We start from the raw sequence: 23,883 nt of genomic DNA, 5'->3' as shown, positions 1-23,883 counted from the left end.
GGATTTCCGCTCTACCAACTGACTACAAAGGAGCCCAGGCTAAAGGGCCTCTCGATAATCTCTGTGATGCCCAAGGCAACGCCATCTTTCCTGATGGAGGATTCTGTCTCGGGGCTCTAGGTGTGCGCTGGAAAGACAACGACAGACTCTTGCTCCATGAAAGGAAGGGAGTCATGGCCTGTCAAAACACAGAGTCTGGAAAGAATCTCTTGCCATGGACCCAGGCTTGGGTGGCTGTGTTGTGATCTTACGATCTAGGATCCCATGATTTGCAACAAGCTCTCTGCCTGGGGGACAGGGAAGGGGTGTCTCTGGTGGTACAGTAAGAAATGGGGCATTTTAGGACTTCCGGGCTAAGTGTTGTAACCAAAACATCCATGAGGAAGTTGTAAGTAAGTGTAAAGGTCATCAGATTATGACAAAGTCAACAAAAACAGTCAAATGAATAAAGCTGTGTTGCAGATTCTTCAATGCAGGTGTGGGGAGTGGGGTGCAACGGAGCCCACTTATGTGAAGGTCAGATCATCTTACTCCTGTTTCCCATGCAAGGCCCAGAAAGGTAAAAAGCTACACCCAGAGCCCTCCCCAGCTCTTGGAACCCAGATGCTTCAGAGATACCCTTAGCCCTTCTCCCCAGTGCTTCCCCATGTTCCAGTAAATGACAACAGCAGCAGCTCTCCCTCCCCAGCCCCATCACAGTGTCACGGCCCATGTTCTCTCCCTGAAGCTGTTCTAATCCCCGACTGCTCCCAGCCCCCATTAGCTTTCAGACTGAGGATCTTAAAAGCTGTGTGGATCATGAGGTCAGGAGATCGAGATCATCCTGGCTAACACGGAGAAATCCCGTCTCTACTAAAAAAATACAAAAAAATTAGCCGGGCATGGTGGCGGGTGCCTGTAGTCCCAGCTATTTGGGAGGCTGAGGCAGAAGAATGGTGTGAACCCGGAAGGTGGAGCTTACAGTGAGCCGAGGTCACTGCAGCCTGGGGCAACAGAGCAAGACTCTGTCTCAAAAAAAAAAAAAAAAAAAAAGCTGTCTGGGCCTAGTGAGGTGACTCACGCCTGTAATCCCAGCACTCTGGGAGGCCAAGACAGGCAGATCACGAGGTCAGCTGTTCAAGACCAGCCTGACCAATATGGTGAAACCCTGTCTCTACTAAAAATACAAAAATTAGCCAGGCATGGTGGCACGCACCTGTAGTCCCAGCTACTCAGGAGGCTGAGGCAGGAGAATCGCTTGAACCCAGGGGGTGGAGGTTGCAGTGAGCCAAGATTGCACCACTGCACTCCAGCCTGGGTGACAGAGCGAGACTCTGTCAAAAAAAAAATGCTGTGTGACCCTGAGAATTCTACCATTTACTGAACAAGCTCCCACTGCCAGGTTACATGCTGAGAATTTAACATGTATGTTTTCATTTAATCCCTGTGACATAGATTTTATTATTATTTTCATTTTATTTACCAGAAAACTGAGGTTCAGAAATGTAAGCTATTTGCCTATGGTCTTAAAGTCAATAGTTGATGGATACGGATATGAACTGAGGTCAGCTCCAGGCTCAAGGTCTCTGCTAACACTGTCCTTAGCAAGGTTTCTCTGAAGAGCCTCTTTACTCACAGGCTGATCGGCAAAGGTTTCCTAAATATGGTTAAGAATCAATAACCATTAAAAATCCCTCACCCTACAAGAAACCCCAACAAAAAACTGCAGCAGTGAAATTAACAAGCAATACACAGAAATGGAAGTACCGATAAGAAAAATAGTTTACCACCCTAGTAATCAAAGAAAAACAAAATTACATGTGTGTATTCCTTTTGGTTTATCAGATTGGAAAATTTTTTTTTAAAAGAAAAATATAATTATCTTGTAATGACTGCATTAAAAATCTAGGGCATAATTGACTTAATTTACTCCAAATTTGTTGCTACTGTGTTCATAGCACGGACTTTTTCCATTTTCAACTCAACATGTTACGCTTGGGGTAGTTTATTACAATGAACAATAAGCATTCTCATAATTGCCAAGATAAGCCAAGTGCAAAACAGCAAGGGCGGAGACAGAAGGCAGCAGGTGGCCCCAACCTTTCGCGACTCCGGGAACGCCAAGCCTCTGCCCTTAGGAACCTGGGGCGCGGCACGTGGGTCCGGGCCAGGGGTCGCGCCTGAGGCCGCCGACGTGGGGCGCGCGTGGGGACCACAACTCCCAGGCGCCCGCGCGCCGCCTCGCCCGGACCATGTGATCCGCGCGGCGCGGGTCGCGATCACGGCGGTGGCGGCGGCGGCTGAACTGACTCGGAGCGAGGAGACCCGAGCAAGGAGACCCGAGCGAGCAGACGCGGCCCTAACGCCCGCCCCGCGCGCTCACCATGGCGGTAAGTTCCGGGCGCTAGGGAGAGGAGGGGACGCGCGTGGGCGGCTGGGGCGGGGTCTCCTGGAGCTGCCATCTGGGCACCCCGAATCCTCTCTGTCGCTGGCCCGGGGCTAGTGAGGGGTGTGTTGGCAGCATTGCCAACAGCCGGAACAGGGTTGGGGGGACGCGGCAGGTACAGGTTGCCGTGGCTTTGTGGTTTTCCTCTCTATTTGTCCTCCTGCTGGGAGGCAGTCCGGCTAGGCGAGCAGTTACCGAGGGCCCGCGGTGGCACGGCTTGAGAGTGGGGGCGCGGTGGCTGAAGACAGCTGGGTCCGGGGTCCCCAGTCCCGGACCTCTGGCCGGCGCCCCAGGGCGGAGGGCAGCGCCTTGGAAGATTCCAGGTAGGCTTCCACGAAAGGGAAAGCCTCGGCGCATTTCAGCCCGCAGCCCGGCGCGCACACTGCTCTTGTTAAGTTTGTAGCCTGATTCTTTGGGGAATAAAACAGACCCAGCTCCTTTCCAGCTTCCCTGCACTTTCAGTCAGAAAACAGCGTTTCGGACAAGCTGTTTTTCTTGGTAGGGTTCACCTGGGCTGGAGAGAACGACAGCTTGCAAGACTCGTTCGTCTTTGAAGAAGTCATATCATTTTTTTCATCCCATGAAGAATGTCATAGAATTGAAGATACAGGAAGCCCAGCCTGGGCAACATAGCTAGACCCCGTCTCTACAAAAATTAGCCACAAGTGGTGGCAGGCGCCTGTAATCCTAGCTACTCGGGAGGCTGAGGCAGGAGGATGAGGATAATTGCTTGAGCCCCGAAGTTCTAGGCTGTAGTGAGCCATGACCTTCAGCCTGGGCAACAGAACAAGACGTTCCCAAACAAACAAACAAACAACACACAAAACAAAAAACAAAAAAGATATAGGAAGTCTATATAGGCCGTTTAGTCAAATGATCAACTGTCCTTTAAAAAGGGAAATAGATGGAAAGCACTTGCAAAAGTTCCCCAGCCAGTCAGCCTAGCACTGGGACCTTCATCTCCTTCCCAACCCTTGTTTACAAAAAAGGAAGCTTTTCTCAAAGTGTAAGTAACCTCAAATGAAAAAATAAAGAAGAAAACAAGTTCCAGGGATTGCTCCCTCCTTCACCACAGCCTTGTCCTGAAAAAAGCACAAATCAGTTAAACTGTCAGAGGCCAAGATTCATCCCAAGGAGGAAAACAAGATTGGGGCCCTGCCCCCTGCCTATCTGACCACAAAGTCCTTTAATTGAAAACTGTAGCCCAGATCGCTTCTCTCAAGTCAGGGTGTGCTGATTTCCATCTTTTCCTCTAGCAAAAAGGCAAAAGTAGAAAGGGTTGAGTGACAGGTGAGTCTTTGTCCCTCCGGGGCTTTGGACTCCGTGGGTACTTCCAGTTCTGAACATACCATACAGTTCATCTTCCCAGCTGTCTCCTGCATCTCTGACTTCAGAACTGTCCTAGCCAACTGCTCTCTGGCCAGGGCAGGTGTCTCTCAGACAGCTTAGTCCCCAGCACCCCCAGGGAGCCTCCACTGTGCCTCTCTTTCTGACCTACAACCTGTTGTAATTACTTGCTCACTTAAATGTCCCCCATCATAGACAGGTAGCTCCCTAAAGGCCAAAGACTTGTCCCATTCATCTCTGTATCGCAAGGGTCTGCACAGCCCTAGCACAACAAAAAGAAATCTTTCAAATTACTCTTACTGTTCCGTGGGGGTTCAGGTCTATGGCAAAACATGTCTGGGCTGTTTTGGGCTCCTAAGGTAACTGGCCCAGGCCCAAGGATGATAGAAGGAAACCAGTTGTGGCAACTCCCTGACTGATTAATTAGCCACTAGGGACATTCCATTCATGCCATCTGCTTTACCAAATAGACTCAGAGAAGGGGTGATCCACGGGCGTCACCCCTACCTCCACCTGGCAGAGATGGTGCTAGAGGCTTCTGCTGAGGATGAGGCCATCTCCAGTGTAAATGGAGTTTCACAGTATTGTTCGTACCTGTTTGCTTTTGTATATCAATCTTGTGTAAACATTTTGCTATGTCAACAAATGTTTTTTGAAAGCCTAACAGGAGAGATCTCTGAGCAGTAGGACTCAAAATGATTTTTTACTTTCTTTTTGGTACTCTGTCAGCTTTTTACATTGAGCTAGTGCCATTGGGTTGGGGGAGGGGGGCGGATGTAAAAGCTATTATTATTTTTAAACTCTTCAACATTTTTTAAACTCTTCAACATGATTTTTATCATGTTGTGATGTGACCGCCTAGATTTCCATTTTGAGGCTCTCATATAATTTACTTGACCAGTCCCTGTTGGTTGATAGGAGACCATCATGGTTCTTATGATTTCTCAAAGTGTGACCCCCACAAACACCTGTCCCAGAAACACCCAGAGTACTTGTTGTACACTAAGGTTTGAGAACCAGTACAGGCTTTCCAGAAAGATCTCTGGCTCTGGGCACCTGATTGCTGAGTGACCGTGGGGAGATAAGTGGGCCTTTCTGTGCCTTCCTTGTTAATTTAAAGAGGTTAATAATAGCAGGCACCTGCAGAGATGTCACAGGGCGTGAGGCATAAAAAATGGAAGGTGAACACGGTGCAGGCACATGCAGGCCCTCAGGAGACACGGAGCTGTCTGGCTGTTCTCTCCAATCAGATGCTTTCACATTTCTTTCTCTGTCCTGCAGCTCCACCATCTCCAGTGAGCCCAGTCCCTGGGTAGGCGCAGGCAGGGGTTGGTGACACAAGTCAGACCCCTTTTGGCACTGAAAGGCATGTTAGCTGTGTGTAGGGAGTAGAACAGCCAGGTTAGTCCCAGGTCTCTACCAAACCCAAAGCTGCAGTGTCCAAATCTGAGAGGAGATGCATAGATGTGGTGCCCCGTCCAACCTGGAAACAGAGGCACACCCACTGTTTTTTTTGTTTTGTTTTGTTTTTTTGTTTTTTGTTTTTTTGAGACAGAGTCTTGTTCTATTACCCAGGCTGCAGTGCAGTGGCACGATCTTGGCTCACTGCAACCTCCACCTCCTGGGCTCAAGTGATCCTCCAACCTCAGCACCTCCCAAGTAGCTGGGACTACAGGCACATGCCACCACGCCCAACTAATCTTTGTATTTTTTATAGAGACTGGGTTTTGCCATGTTGCCCAGGCTAGCACTTTTTTCTTTTACAAGGTTTCAGGAAAACAGTAGATAGAGCTCAAGATGGGAGCCTGTGAAAGTGAGGCCAAACCAAAGGAAAGGGTTCCTAGAGTCCTATCCTTATCTTACAGACGAAGAGACTGGGGTCCACAGGGGGCTTTCTGTGTGTCTGCAGCTCAAGGCCACGCAACTGGTTCCTGGCAGAGCTGGGAGGCAGATCCAGGCAGTGCAGCTTTAGAAACCGTGTCCCTAACCATAGCCTTGCTGCCTCTGTTCAAACTGCAACCAAGCGAACTGAGCCTCAGAATCTCCTCAAGGGGGCTGGTTAATATCTATGTCTTCCCTGCCTCCTGTGGCTCTGCCCCTGGACTCTAATTAGGGGCCTGAGGAGGCCCAGGAATCTGCACTTTTAATAAGGCCCTGGAGTCTAAGCAGCTGCTGCTATCCCTCTACACTAAGCCACTTGCCAGTGTGTGTGGAGCTCATGACTGGCCTGTGGTTTCCCAGTGATTCACCCGGGACTGACTGCCTCTGCGGATATGGCTATAACAGCATCGTCATCCACACCTGTGATCCACTCCAGTGTCCTCCCTCCCACCCTATCCTCTTTGCCTTTTCATCCTGTTGTACCACTGTTGTCCCTGGGCTCTGGTCTTACTCTCCCATCCCCAGACTGGTCCTTGTTTGTTTCCTTTATTTAAGGTGTACTCTTCACCTTTCTCAGGAAATACGGGCCAGCTACTGGCTGAGCATCCTTGAGGGGCTAAGCATGACTATCCTAATTGCACAGAGACTTTTTCTCATACATTCCTTCCCCTCCCCAATTTCTTCCCATATTTTGTTCCAAAGTGGCCATATCAGCTTCTTCTGCTATTTGCATATCTTCCTGAAATGTTAAAACAACCAAAAGACAGCACAGCCCTCCTCTCTGTCTAGTATTGCACAAGAAAGTGGGCTCTTCTCTGTGATGTAGCATCTGTTTTCCTCTTGCCAAATGAGGGCCTGGTAAGAAGACCCAGGATCCAGTCCTGATGCTGCCACCAACTCACAATGTGACCCTGGGCATGTCACAACTGCCCCTTGGACTTCTGGTGCTGCTCTGAGAAGCTGCATTGAGAGTAGTTAGGAGCACAGAATCTGAAGCCAGCCCACCCAGGCAAAATTCTAGCTAGCAACTTGGCAAGCTACCTAACTTCTCTCTGCCTTAGTATTCTCATCTATGAAATGGAGCTAAGAATAATCATCCCCTCCCCTTGAAATTAAGTGAGTTAAGACATACAACTTTTTAAAATTATACTTTAAGTTCCAGGGTACATGTGCACAACGTGCAGTTTTGTTACATATGTATACATGTGCCATGTTGGTGTGCTGCACCCATTAACTCGTCATTTACATTAGGTATATCTCCTAATGCTATCCCTCCCCCTTCCCTCCTCCCCACAATAGGCCCCGGTGTGTGATGTTCCCCTTCCTGTGTCCAAGTGATCTCATTGTTCAATTCCCACCTATGAAGACATATAACATTTTTAGAAGAGTGCCTGGCACAGAATAATTAGTAAGTGTCATTTCCTTCCCAAGTATGAAAAAAGACAGTTGCTCTAGATTAGTACTTCCTAGAGGATAGTCTATGAGATTCTCTCCCAGAGGACACTCAGCAAGAAAAAAGGGAGGAGAGAGTTACAGGCTTTCAGAGGTACAGGCTTCTGGCAGTGCAGAAAGCTGTTAAACCTTTTGTCCAATTCCAGTCTCTCCCAAACTCCCTTGACCACAGAATCCATTTTCCCCAGTATCCTGTGCTTCTCCCATGGAACACTTCTGAGAAACACCCCTCCAGCTTTGACATGTATGGGGAAAAAAAGGCACTGGGGTTATTGAGCCCTTACTGTGTGTCACTTTGTGTGGATGGCTTTGCAGAGTTTTCCCCCAGCTCCCCTCGGAGGGAACTGAGACCAGAGAGAGGCTGTGGCTAACAAATCTGTTTTGTTCCAAATCCTAGACGCAGTCTACTATTATTTACTATCTCCTTTGGTCCTAAATATTGAGAGGGGGAGGATTGGAGACGACTAGAACATGCAAGGCCCGTGGTTCAGGGCTGTCATCTGCAAGCAGAAGTTTGTGGCTCTGGTTTCCGGGAGGTTACGGGATACCCACATGGCACAGCTTCCTGACAAAATGGCAGCTAATCAAATCTGCCTATCCTTCCACCCCCCACTGACGTTTGCCTCTACCGGAACTCCTTTTCTGTAAGAACTGATGGCCTCCACAGCCTTCACAAGAACCCAGTCTCAGTGGGTTCATATCTTCCTCCCTTGAACACAAACTAAGAGTAATCACGCTTCTAAGGAAGTCGGGCAAATCCCTTTCTCTCTCTGTATTCATTTCCCTCATCTGGAAATGAGAGGCGATGGAGAGGGACTGAAGTTGGGCCAAATCAGCATTTTTCAAACTGAGTTTCAGCAGAGCTTAGATTTCTCTCCCCTCTTCATCCTGAGCCTTATGTTTTATATCACAGAATTACAAGAAAGATTTAAATTGGCTAGTGTTCCCTGGAAAAAAAAGTTGAAAGCCATGGGACTAAAAACTCTGAGGATACTTCTATGTAGTGCTGACATTCAAGGATTCTAATATTTGGCCATTGTCTTAGAAGGCAAAGGCTTCCACGAGCTGATTACAACTCAGCCAGGATCTCCTTAGCTGGGTAACACTGACAGTGTTTGCCGAACTGCTTGTGCTGGCTGAGAAGGGCTTACCTGGGGACCAGAGGCTGCCTTCCCTTCCCTGAGAGGGTGAACTAACTGATAGATCTGTTGGGTCCTCATCTTTCCAAACAGTCATTAAGCCTGGTGTGGGCGTCTAAATTTACCATCCAGCTCCCACCGTACCCTCTTCTCTTGGAGACTGGGAGGAAGCACCGTGTCCTGGAATGTCCAGGGCTCTGGAATCCAGCTAGACACAGGTTTGAATCCCAGCTCTGCCAACTTACTAGCTTTGGGACCACCAGCAAATTACTTCTCTAAGGCTAGTTTCCCTAGCTTTCCTTCCTATAAAATGGGCCTAACTGTCCCTGTCACACAGAGGACTGTTGTGACAATGAAATGAGATGATGTAGAAAAAGCCCTTGATGCCACCCTGAACAAAGCGTGGAGCAAGCACCCTTTGAAAAGGCGTCTGACAGGCACTGCATGGTCACTGCTTTTACCTGCAGTCTTTCCTGTAAGGCTGTGAACTCACCAGGGTCAGATACATTAATCTGCCTCCAAAATGCCGGGCACACGAACTGGGCTCAGCAAATGTATAGTGAATGAGTGGACAGATGTGGAGTACAGTGAAGACAGCTGCCTCTGGGCCCCTTGACAATAAACACTGTGGGATCTGTCTAGACTCCGCAGAACAAAGAGGACTCTAGGTTCCCATCACACGGGAGCCCGTCTCAGAGCTGCAGTAGAATGGCTAGGGCCCCGGGGGTAAGAGGAGGCAGTTGCACCTGCACTTGGAAGGCATGGAGGGGACATCCCCACATAGTCTGAGGACACTGTCACATCCCGAGCCAGTTGGCCCAGTGAGGATGGGCACTCCCACACCTCTATTCTCATATGGAGCAGGGCCAGCTCAATTATAGCTCTGCTGCTGACCCTCCTGGGCAAGTCTCAGCTCTTTATGGCCTCAGTTGGCCCTGATGACTTCTGATGGCCCTTTCGACACTTCCAAAGACTCCATTTTTCTGGACTCCCAGAGGAGGCGCTGGAGAGCATTAAGGACCATGACTTCCACTGCCCCGCGCCCCATGATGCCGATTCCCTTCTCTTTCAGATGCATTTCATCTTCTCAGATACGGTGGTGCTTCTGTTTGATTTCTGGAGTGTCCACAGTCCTGCTGGTAAGAATTGGGAAGCTCAAACTTGTAGCTTGGAAAGCCTTGTAGCACGAGGCAAGGGAGAATCCGGGTTCTCTTGATTCTCGGTGGGCATTTAAGTGAGGCTGATTCCTCTGGCATAAACACTGAGCAGGAACTTCACATTTATAATTCCATTTGCAACCACTCCCTTTCAGATCGCAAAGGGCTCCATTATCTTACTGATCCTCACACAGGCCGAGAGAGGCAGGGAGGCAGCTTTTCTCTCTGTTACAGGGGAAGAAACTAAAGCCCAGAGACAAGAAGAGAGACTCATGCAGGGTCACACAGTAAGTATGCATCAGAGCCACAACTAGATCAAGGCTTCCGGGTGCCACTTGGCACCTTCCTTATCCAGCGTTCATTGTTCTGCACCAGTTCAGAAGTCCACAGCAGCTGCTGGAGATGAGACACCAGTTTGAAAGGGAAGAATATTCCTTTGATTTGAAAAGGCAGAGTTTGTCACTAATTCATGAAAAGGTTATTTTTCAAGTTAAATAACTGCATCTTAAAAATAGACTGGAAACAGCCCAAATGCCCGTTATTGGGGGTGCAGATTAAATAAAGTATGGTCATCCCTACAATGGGCTACCATTTCTTGTTATCTATTGCTAAATAAACAGTGGCTTACAACAAGTCATTTTATCATTCTCTCTCAAGGTGCTATGAGTTGACTGGACCCAGCTGAGTGGTCCTCACTGAAGGTCTCTCATGCAGTATAGTCAGACCGTGGCTGGAAGTAGGGTCATTTGGAAGAGTTCCTCACTCTCATGCCAAGTGGCTGATACTGGTTGTTAGCTAGGACCTCAGCTGGAGTTGCTGGCTGAACACCTACGTGTGGCATCTCCTATGGCTTGGGCTTCCTCATGGCAGAGTGGCTAGATTCCAAGATCGAGTGTCGCAAGAGAACAAGGTAGAAGTATGTGGAATTTTCAAGACCTAGCCTTGGAAATCAGATAGCATTACTTCTGCCTTCTTTGGCTGAAGCAGTCACGAAGGTCTTCCTAGGCTAAAGGAGAGGGAACAAACATGGACCCCACTGCTTGATGGCAAGAATGTTGACATCATAAGAAGGGGATGTGGGGTTGGATATATTGGAGTGGCTGTCTTTGTAAAATATAATCTATCACAGATACGATGAAGCCACTGGGGAAAAGGTAAATCTGTGTGAACTGAGGTAAAACTGGATGATAAAGTCAAATGCAAAGGAGTATGTGTAGATAGGATGCTGTCATTTGGACAAACAGAGGCTGATATATACATTGAGCAACAGAGGTTGCTCTGAGGAGGAGAATTGGGGTGAAGGGAGATTGGGGTGGGAAGAAAACTGATTTTTCTTTTTTTTTTAAATGGAGTCTCTGTCGCCCAGGCTGGCATGCAGTGGCGCGATCTTGGCTTACTGCAACCTCTACCTCCCAGGTTCAAGCAATTCTCTTGCCTCAGCCTCCCGAGTAGCTGGGACTACAGGCATGCACCACAATGCCCAGCTAATATTTTTGTATTTTCAGTAGGGATGGGGTTTCACCATGTTGGCCAGGCTGGTCTCAAACTCCTGACCTCAAGTGATCCACCCGCCTCGGCCTCCCAAAGTGCTGGGATTACAGATATGAGCTACCACACCTGGCCTGAATTTTCACTGTATTCTTTTTTGCACTGTTTGAAGTTTCACCATGTACATGAAATTACCTATAATTTTATATTTTAAAAACCTGCATCTATCAGATGATTTCCTCCGGGGAGCCTTTGGGAAAAAAACCCCGACTGTTTTTCCTTTTCTTACACTCAACACACTTCTGTGACCAGATGTGTAGGCTTTCCCTCAGTGACCAATTTTCTGATACCAGCTGGGTGTCCTACAACTCAGTTCAAATCTGACACTAACCAGAGTTACTGCAGATCCCACAGGTTAAGGGCACAGTCCCACAAGGCTGCCCCCTGCTTCAGGCACCAATCGCAAGTCCCAGCTTGTCTCCCGTACTTCTGGCCAACTGACTATACATCGGGGTTCCCATAACGCCTTCGTTGGGGTCAATTATTTGCTAGAATGGTTCACAACACTCAAGGAAACACTTAAAAAGAGTACAAATGGGCCAGGTGCGGTGGCTCATGCCTGTAATCCCAGCACTTTGGGAGGCCAAGGCGAGTGGATCACCTGAGGTTAGGAGTTCAAGACCAGCCTGACTAACATGGTGAAATCCCGTCTCTACTAAAAATACAAAAAAATTAGCCAGGCCTGGTGGGGGGTGCCTGTAATCCCAGCTACTTGGGAGGCTGAGGCAAGAGAATTGTTTGAACCCAGGAGGCAGAGGTTGCAGTGAGCCAAGATTGCGCCACTGCACTCCAGCCTGGGCAACAGAGCGAGACTCCATCTCGAAAAAAATAAAAAGTACAATGAATAGCTGGGAGGAAAAGATGCATGGAGCAAGGCATGTAGGAAGGGGTTCAGAGCCTCCAGGCCCTCCCTGGGCTTGCCACCTTCCAGGTACCCCCATGTGTTCAGCAGCTGGAAGCTTTTCAAATCCTGTCCTTTTAAAGAAATTATTCATATATAATAGTTGTACATGTTTTGGGGTACATGGGATATACAATATGCAATGATCAAATCAGGGTAACTGGGGTGTTCATCATCTCAAACATTTATCTTTGTGTTGGAAACATTACAATTCTATTTTGAAATATACAATAAATTATAGTTAACTATAATTTCCCTACTGTACTGTTGAATACAACAACTTATTCCTTCTAACTGCATTCTTTTGGGTTTCTATGGAGTCTTCATATAGAGGCATGATTGATGACCTCACTGGCCACTGGTGATCAATTCAGCCTTCAGTCCCTCTCTCCTTCCAGAGGTAGGAAGTGGGCTGAAAGTGCCAACCTCCAAGCACAAGGTTGGCTCCCCTGGCAACCAGCCCCCATCCAGAGCCCATCCAGGAGCCTCAGCCATCAGTCATCTCATTAGCATATAAAAAGACACCACTTCAGAGTTTCCAAGGGCTCTAGAAGTCGTGTGCCAGGAAACCAGGGCAGAAACAGGATATATCTCTCTTATTATGTTGCAGAGTCCAGTAAAATACTTTAGCTGGACCGCTTATTATCCCTCTTAGTGAAACGAAAGTAGTAATTAACAGTTATATTTTACACAGCAGCTCTAATAAGCACTTGATATTTTCTGTAAAATAATTTATTGGGTTTTTCCCCTAATATAAAAGTAATATATATAAAAGAAACCTTAGAAAGTTAGGCAAGAATATAAAAACCATCTGTATCCTACTTTGCTGAGATAACTATTACTCTTGTGCTGTTTATCTTTCCTTCCAGACGTTTTTTGCATACTTACATATAAACAGGACCTTGCAGTACTCATCCCTTAACAAGAAGTCACAACAGATTTGTGCAGCCTGCCAGGGGAGTGGCTGGGGTGATAGTACATGGCTTCTTCAGTCTCAGCCCCTGGCTTTTTCAGGCGCTTCTCTTCCTTCTCTCAAAGCCACACTCCAGTAGGCCAATCCTGCTAAGAAAGGTCTGGTGAAGACAGTGAAGAAGTTCAGAGCTCAGCAAGGGTGGGGAAGAAGATGCAAGAGAGAGGTGGATGGAGTGGATTCCATGAACAGGCGGAGGTGCTGGAAGGGAAACAGTGCTGGCCAGGCCAGGTCTCCACAACTCTGCCTCCTTTGACAGGCATGGCCCTTTCGGTGTTGGTGCTCCTGCTCCTGGCTGTACTGTATGAAGGCATCAAGGTTGGCAAAGCCAAGCTGCTCCACCAGGTGCTGGTGAACCTGCCTACCTCTATCAGCCAGCAGACCATCGCAGAGACAGACGGAGACTCTGCAGGCTCAGATGCATCCCCTGTTGGCAGAACCCACCACAGGTACAGGCAGTGGGTATGGGAAAGGGGCAGAGGCCTCACATTCGCCCTGAGAGACAGGCTGGCCTGGACAGCATTAGCCCCACTTCACAGAGGGGACAGCAAGGCCCAGGGAAGGACCAGGACTTGCCAACAAGTGGTTATAAATAGCCAAGTCAACTAGAGCTTATGTCTCCTGATGCCCAGGCCAAAGCACTCTCTGTGAACAGCCACTTGAAAGGCTCAGAAGGCTTTCTTTAGGGAACTGTGATCTTCAGATGCAGGTCCCTATCTAGCAACAGGGGTGGCCACCCACCCTCCCCCAAATCTCACCAGTTCCATGGGTCACTAGGCTCCCATATCCAGGAGGCGATCTGCAGCTGTCCTGAAGCAATGTATCCCACTTGGTGGGAGGAGGAAGACAAGCTCTCCTCTCCTCCCTTCCCACTCAAATCAGGCAACCATTTAGGGTCCCTGTTCTGCCCTTTGTCCAGCCCCAGCCCCACCTGTGCTTAATAAGCCTGCCCACTCCATCACTAGCCACCCTACATGGGTGTCTCAGATCTTCACAACTGTACTGCAAGGGAGGTATTCTCATTCCTGTTTTACGATAAGGAATCTTGAGTTCAGAGAGGTTAAGACATCTGTCTAGGCCACTTTTAGTAAGTGGCAGGACTAGGAACTGATATGTCACCTAAGTCCATGCTTTTTCTTTCCATTGTCATACTGCCTCCCAAAGTAGATTCATGGGGAAAATATGCCTTACTGATGATTTTCTTATTCCTTATCCGAAAGACAGATTATAGATACCTTCATTTTCCCCTTTGTCTAGGATGCCAGGAAGCTCGGCACCAAATGTAGTGAAGATATGTCTCTTTAAAAAGAAATCTCTTGAGTTTTTTCTGGGGGTGGGGTGGGGGGCAGAAAGAAATCTCTCCTGGGTTAAGCATATAAGTTATAAATAATCAGGTCACATAACTCAACAGCTTTCTACTCCCTGATATCAACTCCCAGCTTCCTCATTACCAGCTCATTACCAGGATTAACTTGCTTCTCCTTTTTATCTAGGTGGTATTTGTGTCACTTTGGCCAGTCTCTAATCCATGTCATCCAGGTGGTCATCGGCTACTTCATCATGCTGGCCGTAATGTCCTACAACACCTGGATTTTCCTTGGTGTGGTCCTGGGCTCCGCTGTGGGCTACTACCTAGCTTACCCACTTCTCAGCACAGCTTAGCTGGTGAGGAATGTGCAGGCACTGAGGCTGGAGGGACACAGGGACCCCTCTTCCATACACTATACTTCCAACTGCCCTTTCTTCTGATGGCTATTCCTCCACCTTATTCCCAGCCCCTGGAAACTTTGAGCTGAAGCCAGCACTTGCTCCCTGGAGTTTGGAGGCCATTGTATCAACCTTCCTTCTCAGCCAGCCTGCACAGGGCCCAGGCCTGGTCTTGTGTCTTAAGATGGCTGCTGTGACCAAAGGGAGAAGGGAGAGAACAGGGGTGGCAGGGTTACTGAGCCCATGACAATGCATTTCTGTGACTCAAACCAGGAATTTCCAAAGATTTCAAGCCAGGGAGAAGGGTTCTTGGTGATGCAGGGCATGGAACCTTGACACCCTCAGCTCTCCTGCTTTGTGCCTTATCTACAGGAGCATCGCCCATTGGGCTTCCTGACCTCTTCTGTCTTTGAGGGACAGAGACCAAGCAAGATCTTTTTTCTCACCTTTCTGCCTTTGGAACACACGAAGATCATCTCTTCTATGGATCATGTTGACAAACTTTATTTTTCCCATTGAACTCCTCGTTGGCAATTTTGCACATTCATACAAACAAAATTTAATGAAATTATTTCATTTTATTCATGATGGATGGCAGCAACTGCTGAGACCTACTTCCCTTTCTTTGGGGAAGAATAAGTGACAGCTGATTAAAGACAGAGACACAGGACTGCTCTCAGGCTCCTGGTTTATTCTCTGATAGACTGAGCTCCTTCCACCAGAAGGCACTGCCTGCAGGAAGAAGATCATCTGATGGCCGTGCATGTCTGGGAAGCTCTTCATGGCCTTAATGCCCTTCTTTATCCTCATCTTTCCTCTATGCAAAACAAAAAACTGCATCTAATAATGTTCAATACTTCATGTTCTCTATTTATTACTTACTGCTTACTCGTAATGATCTGGTGGGGAAACATGATTCATTCACTTAAAATATTGATTAAGCCATGGCAGGTACTGACTGAAGATGCAATCCAACCAAAGCCATTACATTTTTTAAGTTAGATGGGACTCTCTGGATAGTTGAACCTCTTCACTTTATAAAAAAGGAAAGAGAAAAATCACTGCTGTATACTAAATACCTCACAGACTAGATGAAAAGATGGTTGTAAGCTTTGGGAATTAAAAACAAATACATTTTAGTAAATACATATTTTTAAATAGTCTATGACTGTTCTGTTCTCCTCATTCCAACAGAAAGCACCTGAACCCTTATAACAACTGCAGAGGGTGAGTGGGGCTAATAGAGCTGGTAGTGCTCTTTATAAGCCTGTCTGAGAACAGAGTCCATCCACCTGCTACAAAGACAACTCTGCTCAGGGAAACCCAGCCCTGAAATGCTGCACCCAGGTAGACACCCCAGAATGCCAACTGAGGCAAGTCGTTCTTCATTCATATAACAAGTATTAATTGAGTACATGCTATAAGAAAAGTAACTGTCACACAGACTATAAACACCTGTGTTGGCACAATTATTTAGCATCTTCTCTACCTGTGGGCAGAAGCAAATATAATAGCCACTAGTTAATATATAATAAGAAATAACTGCCTTAGAAAGTAGAGTATGTCACACCTTTAGGATTGATCAGGGCATTCCCCCATGTTTGCAGGGAATTGGAAAGCTGCCTGGTGTCTCAATAAGTTTAAGATTTTGTAGAGCAGGTGTGTTCTCACTGATGGAGTGTCAACAGTCCATCTCGTAAGTCCTGACCAGCTAATGCCTGCCCCCGTGCCGTGGTACTGCAGAGATGGGCATCTCCATAGATAATTGGCAAACTCTTCAGTTTGACAATCTCTTTAAATGTGGTTAGACACTTGCAGTTTTTATAGAATAGAGGACTTAATTTTTTTTTTTTCTTTTTAAGAATCTATGCTTTAGAGGCCGGGTGTGGTGGCTTACACCTGTAATCTCAACACTTTGGGAGGGCGAGGCAGGAGGATCACTTGAGGCCAGGAGTTCAAGACCAGCCTGGCCAACATGGTGAAACCCTATCTGTATTAGAAACACAAAAGTTAGCTAGGCGTGGTGGCAGGCACCTGCAATCCCAGCTACTCAGGAGGCTGAGGCAGGAGAATCACTTGAACCTGGGAGGTGGAGGTTGCAGTGAACCGAGATCATGCCACTGCACTCCAGCCTGGGTGACAGAGCGAGACTCCATCTCAAAAAAAAAAAAAAAAAAAATATATATATATATATATGTGTGCTTTAGAAACAGTGATTATATGGGTAGACCTAGTAGGCAGTCCATTGCTTCACTCTTCAGAGCCCAGTCACAAAAGGTGATGTTTTTCCTAAATTCCTAATTAAAATTTTTTTTAAATTTAACAAATATCTGGCCGGGTGCAGTGGCTCATGCCTGTAATCCCAGCACTTTGGGAGGCAGAGGTGGGCAGATCACGAGGTCAGGAGATCAAGACCAACCTGGCTAACACGGTGAAACCCCGTCTCTACTAAAAATACAAAAAATTAGCCGGGCATGGTGGTGGGCGCCTGTAGTCCCAGCTACTCGGGAGGCTGAGGCAGGAGAATGGCGTGAACCCAGGGGGGCGGAGCTTGCAGTGAGCCGAGATGGCGCCACTGCACTCCAGTCTGGGTGACAGAGTAAGACTCTGACTCAAAAACAAACAAATATCTATATAGTGCTTATTCTTTGTTAGGCAGTCTTCTAAGCACTTTGCAAAAATTAACTCATTTAATCTTCATGACAAGGCAGAAACTATTTCTGTCCTCATCTTAGAAATGAGAAGCTCAGGCACAGAGAAGTTAAGTAAAGTCACTAGTTAATAAGTGGCAGAGCTGGGATTCAGAGCCAGGCAGCCTGACCCCAAGTCCATTTCTTCATCAAGTCAGATGAGGGGGCCAAGGCTGAAAGGATAAGTAACTTGGCTAATACCACACAGCACCCAGTGGAACAGGGATGTGAACGCAGATCATGCTCTTTCTATTTTACCATTAATGGTGGAAATTCTGTTTCAGAAGATCTGAGGTGGAGCCCAGAAGCCTGTGTTTCTAAAAGCATCACCGCCCCTTCCCCCAACCAGTGACAGTCAGGCAGGGAATGCTGCTGTGCTGACCAACAGCCCAGGCTCTGGAATCAGATGGCCAGGATTTGAATTCTTGTGCTGAGGCTTCCTAGCTATGTAACTTTGGGCAAATTACTTTACCTCTCTAAGTCTCAGTTTTCTCTATAAAATGGTGATAACACTGTCTTCTGCAGTGGTTGCTGGAGATAAGCCAGTCTGTATAAAGTGCCAAACAGCACTGCCTTTTGTTAAGCAACAAAGAAATAATTAGTTCTCACTGCCCCCCAGGCCCGCACCTGGGAGACATCCAAAGCCTGCAAGGATGATGCCAAGCCAGATGAAGTGGAATTTTGAGTCCTATCTTGTAAACATTTAAAATCAAGGAACATTTTTATTAAAATTATTCTATTTTCTAAAAGACTGATTGCATGATCTTTGGAAGATCCTGGAATCAAGAAAATGACCACAAATATTTTCTCACTACTCTTCTCTGCATTAGTCCTGGTCCCATGAGTTCTAAGGGAATGGAAGCTGCTCTCAAAGTGAAGAATCCCTCAGGTGCCATGAACAATGGAAAGAAGGGACCCTCCCACCTTCTCTGCATGGCTTCCTAGACTGCAGGACTAAGCCTGCAGGAGCAAGAGAACCATCATGCCCCAGGGATGGGCTAGTACTACAGTGGTGACTTTCTTTGAAAGCCTAAAAGTTCCAGGGTTAGGTAACAAAGGGAGTAAATACGCCACAACGTTCTGTGCACGTTAACTGACCCAGATCTGTAAGACTCCTACCCTTAGATTCCCATAAAGGAGCACAGACAGCCCTTGGAACCAAACTCAATTTCTCTCCAAGGGCTTGAGTCAAGTTTCATTATAGACATTCATTTTAGTTTTATTTTCAAATAGTCATTGACCTCTTATATCAGATTTAAGGCAGAGAAGAAGATACATGTCCCAGGACTATAGGCCAGGCTGTTAACTGCACGGGGATTTAGATGGTGTAATCTCCCTTGGTTCTATCAGGAAGACCTCAACCCAGGTGACTTGACTTGTTGCCGGGGCACAGTTGAGCACTGGATTCAGGTAGAGGAGGGCTCCCAGGTCAGTCTGAGAGTTAATGAAGAGATTTAAAAGTCTGGCAGAGGACAAGACTCTTACAGGTGACTGGCTGGAGGGGAATCTACCAGTCCTTCTTCCAACTTGCTGCTGAAAATCCAGTGTTTTTGAAGATGGTTATGATCCTCTTCACCAGGTCTGGTGGGGGTGGGGCTCAGAAGGTGGCCGAGCCACTGTCTGAGCCCAAACTATTGTTCCCAGAATGCTCACCTTGACCTCACCCTGTGGCTCACCTAGACCCAGGGCTGGCTGTGCAAAATCATGCTTAGGGAAGGGTTGCAGAGAAACCTTTGCACCAGTTTCCTGGGTCTTCATCCCAGCCAGTCAATGTCATCGTCATCATCATCATCTCCAAAAAGGGGTGTTGGGGGTGGGCGTCCCTTCATGCTCTGATAAAACAGGAAAGAGCAGTCAGTCCTCACTTGTCCCTGCACCACTCAACTTTCCACCTGTGAGTGGAAGCAATCCAACTTCTGTTCCCAGCTCTGGTTCAGAAAGGAGGTTGTACTGACACGGCCAACTCTGAGGCCAGCAAACCTAGGCTTTCAGATAAAGCTGAGACAAGCAGGTAGAGAAGGGAGGCAATCTTTTCAACAGAGACAAAAGACGAACTTTGTTTGGCTGATCTTGTCATTTATTTGTGAAGCACATGTATTGATTTGACAGGTTTTCCTCTCATGCAGTAACTTACATATTTTGTGTGAAGAAAGAAGGGTCAAAGAGGAAACACTGGAGCGGGAGAAAGAAACAGAAGCAAAGCAGCCCTGAGAGAGCGAGAGGAAGTGGGAAGTAGGGAGGTTGGGAAGAAGACAACCACATATGAAAAAACACTGTTGTTGTGGCCTAAGGTGGCCTGACTGGCTCTGGGTGTGATCTCATCATTTGAAAAAGAGTTGAACGTGGAGGCTTGGCCAACTGGAGAATCCTAAGAGGTGAAGAACACGGAGCCACAGCCCCCCACACCTCTAGCCTGACTGGCACTACCCTTGCTCCTCCCAGCTAAGGTAGTGGGGTTGAAAGGGACTGATGGGCCATAAGAGACCCACTCTTTTCACAACTTGAGCTCCTAACCTTTCTCCTCTGGATTGGCAAGGGAACAGGACCTACCCGGCTAGAAGGGATTGATGCTAGAGACAGGCACGAACCGAATAGTCTCTACTAAGGCATTCTCTGCTCTGGTGAGCTACTGCCAACCAGGATCCATCTTCACAGGGCCAGGCAAAAGGGAAGGCAGTGTGACGTGTACACAAGTCTCTGGGCAATTCCCATGTCACTACCAATTAACCAGACCTCGTACTTCTCTCCGGACATCAATGAAGTGATCTCTAACTCTGACAGTATAGGATTTTCAAGTGTGGCTCAAAGCTTCTGTTTTGTCCTGACTAAAGTTCTGGCTCTACATTTACTAGCTATATAAGCTTAGTTAAATTATTTAATCTTCCTGAGCCTCAGCCCTCTGATCTATAAAATGGGATAAAAGTACCTAATTCATTGGATTGGTAGAAGATTAAATGAGAACATTTGTGAGGTCGTTTTCAGAGTAGCCAAGAAATACATGTTAACTTGACAGTATTGGTACTAATACCAATAATATACTCGCTAATCAAAAGCTTCCAACTATATTTAGGGCAGTCACTTAGAATATACTCAGTTGGGTTTTCCCCCCTTTTTTCCTTTTGTTTTAGGGCAGAATTGGTATTCTGGATTCTCAAATGAAAATTTAACTCTTGGGAAGAAAGGCTAATGGAAGGAACTGGTACATTCCCCAAAGGAACACAGGCAAGAGGGAAGGGCTCTGGTACATACAAGCTGGAGTCCAGATCTATCACAGCTCTCTGCTCAAGGTTTTGGCAAAAGGCAAAATCCACTCTGGCTGATACATGAGGGGACAAAATTTGCCCCATTCACTCTCATATTTCTGTCCTTTGGATGGACTGAGCCTGAAGCCCACCAGTGTTCTCCATATGCATTTCAGAGCCGTCAAAATGGCCTAGGGACAGCCAGAATGGTTGTAACCGAGCACAGTAGGGAACTGCAGATGCGAGAAGCGGGGTTCTAATTCAGTCCTTATCAGTGCCCTCCTCTCCTGGCCTTCACTCTTGTTCTCTGTTAAATAAAGCTATGCTATTAATACTGAACCCATTTTGTGCCCAGGGATATTGTGACGACAAAACAAGGCAGGAGGAAAGCGGGCTAAGTGGAAAATGCTCAGGAACAGGCAGTCTTTACAGGAGCCTGGGGGTTAGTCCTAGCTTTGCCATTAACTCACTCTGTGGCTTTGGGTAAATCATCCTTTTGAGCCTCAGGTTCTTTATCTATGAATAAGGATGCCAGGCAAGATGATCTTCAAAGTCCTTTCCAATTCTAAAATATAAATAATATCCCAGCAGATTTGGGGAAACCTAAGGCTTCAGCATTCCAATATGGGACTAAGCAGCTCAGCTTTCTTGCTCTCAGGGAACGAATTCCTGCATGGACAGAGACTATGATTCTTTCTCAAAAGTAAAGTGGTATGTGACTGTCCCCTAATCTGCTTACAGAGCTGCGCCCTCCCAGCCCAGCCCCAAGCCTGCTCCCACAGGGCCCTGCACACAGAGCCCAGGGAGTGGGCCACCAACAGGCTCCATTTCTCTTCTCAGAGCCAGTGGGGAAGAGCCCCCAGGTGGCTGTGTGAGGACTTGACAGTGCCTGGGATTTCCTTACCACCTCGTCTTCATCTTCCTCCTCAGGCTGTGCTTTGGGCCTCAGAGCTTTCAGAGCTGCCCCTTTAGACAGTTCATCCTCTTCATCCCGAGAGAGACTGAAGGAGAATCAAGTCATAGAAAATGTTACTGTTCCTGCTCCAGGTCACACTGCCCACCACCTACAAGGGTCACCGGCCCTTGGGTAAGGATTCAACAGCGTTGGTGACTGCCCAGGAATTCCTCCCACCTCTGCTGCCACCATCTCTTCCCACACCCTACAGTGGCCCCCTTCAGAACCTACAGCCAGAGTCATCTTTTCAATGTGACCTTCTCAGAATCCTTCCCTAGCCACCCTATCTAAAGTGGAACAACTCCTTTAGAATAGTGCCCTGTTTCTTTTTTAAAAGGACTTACTATACTTTTATAATATATAAGTATGTATTTGTTTGTTTTCTCCACTTGACTGTCACTCCTTAAACTCAAGAACCAAACCTGCCTTGCCTACCACACTACGGCAGCTCTCGCCACACTACCGCAGCGCCTGCCACACTACCGTAGCGCCCGCCACACTACCGCAGCGCCCGCCGCACTATCGCAGCGCCCACCACATTATCATAGTGCCTACCACAGAGCCTTCTATGTGGTAGGTGTTGCTGAATTAATACATCAACTAATGAATGAAGACATCAGTAAATTAGTCTCTGAGGGATGAGTTGCCAGCCCTGGAAAAAACAGAGACACTCCTCACCACAGATAGCCACCCTGTCCCTGAAGCAGTGCTCAGAGGAACATACCTGGAATGCTGGGAATGATGGCTGGATCTGAGGGCTGCTCCTGCAACTGTGGAACCTGCCTCTGTGCTCAACAGCTCCTCGTGGGGACCAGTGGAGCTAGTGACATCATCTTTCTTGAGCTGTGGAGGCTGAGGCTCTCCTGGGCTTTCAGGCCCTAAGGCCAGTGGGTCCCCCTTCTCGGGGTCTGAAGTCAGGGACAGTCTTGTGGAGCTTTCTTGTAGTGGGCCATCTGGTGCTACTTCTCTGACACAGACCTTTCCTGGTGGGTTGTTGGGCTTAGCTGCCACTGGGCTGGGAGCAAGTGACTCCTCACACTCAGAGTCCATGGTTCCAGGGCCTGGGGGCTCAGGTGGAATTGAAGTCGGGGGCCCCAGAACTCTGTGGGATGGGATGCAAGACAGTTCGGGTGGAAGGGAACCATCTTTTATTTCTGAGAGTGCCTCTGCTTCTGAGTCCCCTTTCCTTCTGTGTACATCATCCTCAGAAGTGGCGAGGGCCTGAGGAGGCAACGGGACAGCTTCCTCAACCACTTGCTCTGAAGGCACCACGGGGGATTCTGGCCTCTCCCTATTCAGGGGTGCTTGAGGCTGCCCAGAACTGGCTGAGGCTGACTGCTCCTGGGAAGGTCTCCGTGGCTGCTCTTCTGCTTTTTCTTCTTCTTCTTCACTGCTGCTCTCTTCCTTCTCTTGCTCCTGTTGGTTTAACAGCTGAAGAGTCACCATCTGTTCAAAAGCCAAGGAGGAGATGATCACTGAAAGGAACACAGTAGCCACTACTAATTCTTATTAACACTACTGGTCATCTAGTTTAAATGACTTTGCTTCTTTTCTGTTAAAAGAGGCTGACTGTATCTGTCAAGTCACTCCAGGAATCCTAATTACTGAGGAACAGTCCTGAATAATTTTCTTTTTTTTTTCTTTGGAGACAGGGTCTTGCTCTGTTATCCAGGCTGAAGTGCAGTCGGGGGTAATCATGGCTCACTATAGTCTTGAACTTCTGGGCTCAAGTGATCCTCTAGCCTCAGCCTCCCAAGTAGCTGGGAATACAGGCACACGCCACCATACCCGGCTAATTTTTTAATTTTAGTAGAGACAAAGTCTCATTATGTTGCCCAACCTGGTCTCGAGTTCCTGGCCTCAAGCAGTCCTCCCACCTTTGCCTCCCAAAGTGCTGGGATTACAAGCATGAGCCACTGTGCCTTCCTTGAACAATTATTTTATTCATGATCCCTTAGCAAGTACTTAAGCAACAAAATGCCCATTCCGATGAAACAATCGACAGCTGGCTGGCTGTACCTTGATCGTATTCATGATGGTTCCCAGAATGGTCCTGCCATTGTAAGATTCCTCCAGCTCAAACTCTCTCCGTAAGGACTGGAACACCTGGTTCATGATCTTCTTGACCTGTGTGAACATCAAAACACATGCTGCCAAAATCAAGTCACTAAAGGATGCATTAAATCCCAGAGAGGTGTTTGGAAGGCCAAAATGAAGCCATCTTAGATCTCTACACGGATACTGCTGGTCATAAGCAGAGACACTGAAGGCTGTCACTGTGGAGAGGATGATATTAAATAATGAGCAGCATTCTGACAGAAGGGCTAGTCATGAGAGTTACCTATCAAGCGCAGGCAGGCTGTGGTCCGTGTGCCCAGGACTGCTTAAAGACCATTGCTTAATGTCCCCCTCCCACTGTGAGCACCACTAGGAGCTGCCATAGGCTCTAAGGGTCAGAGGCCAGTGGAT

The 23,883-nt window shown here is 47.6% G+C and overlaps 2 protein-coding genes across 5 annotated transcripts in view; one reads left to right on the top strand and one right to left on the bottom strand.

The window, feature by feature from the left end:
* Nucleotides 1-2,219: 2,219 nt before the first annotated feature.
* SLC31A2 (solute carrier family 31 member 2) lies at nt 2,220-15,692 on the top strand. Of its 4 annotated transcripts, none has more exons than XM_025360409.1 (4): nt 2,220-2,369; nt 9,317-9,383; nt 13,080-13,269; nt 14,314-15,692. In XM_025360409.1, exons 1-4 carry the CDS (start codon nt 2,364-2,366, stop codon nt 14,480-14,482), a joined length of 432 nt encoding a protein of 143 aa, XP_025216194.1. In that variant the 5' UTR covers nt 2,220-2,363; the 3' UTR covers nt 14,483-15,692. The 4 variants fall into 4 exon arrangements, with proteins under 4 accessions (XP_025216194.1, XP_025216193.1, XP_025216195.1 ...); XM_025360408.1 differs by having other exon boundaries at nt 2,248-2,369; nt 13,080-13,165; nt 14,314-15,687; XM_025360410.1 differs by having other exon boundaries at nt 2,248-2,373; nt 14,314-15,687.
* Nucleotides 15,693-18,414: 2,722 nt separating this feature from the next.
* FKBP15 (FK506 binding protein 15) overlaps nt 18,415-23,883 on the bottom strand; it is a 106,115-nt gene continuing 100,646 nt past the window's right edge. Inside the window, exons 29-32 of the mRNA XM_025360404.1 lie at nt 23,434-23,541; nt 22,139-22,860; nt 21,364-21,460; nt 18,415-19,049 (exon numbers count right to left, since the gene is read on the bottom strand). Coding sequence (XP_025216189.1) covers nt 18,972-19,049; nt 21,364-21,460; nt 22,139-22,860; nt 23,434-23,541 — 1,005 coding nt within the window. The 3' untranslated portion in view covers nt 18,415-18,971. The remainder of the gene's footprint in view (nt 19,050-21,363; nt 21,461-22,138; nt 22,861-23,433; nt 23,542-23,883) is intronic.

The sequence above is a fragment of the Theropithecus gelada genome, chromosome 15, assembly GCF_003255815.1.
Source record: "Theropithecus gelada isolate Dixy chromosome 15, Tgel_1.0, whole genome shotgun sequence".
Taxonomy (NCBI): domain Eukaryota; kingdom Metazoa; phylum Chordata; class Mammalia; order Primates; family Cercopithecidae; genus Theropithecus; species Theropithecus gelada.
This window is presented reverse-complemented; position numbering and strand designations above follow the sequence as displayed.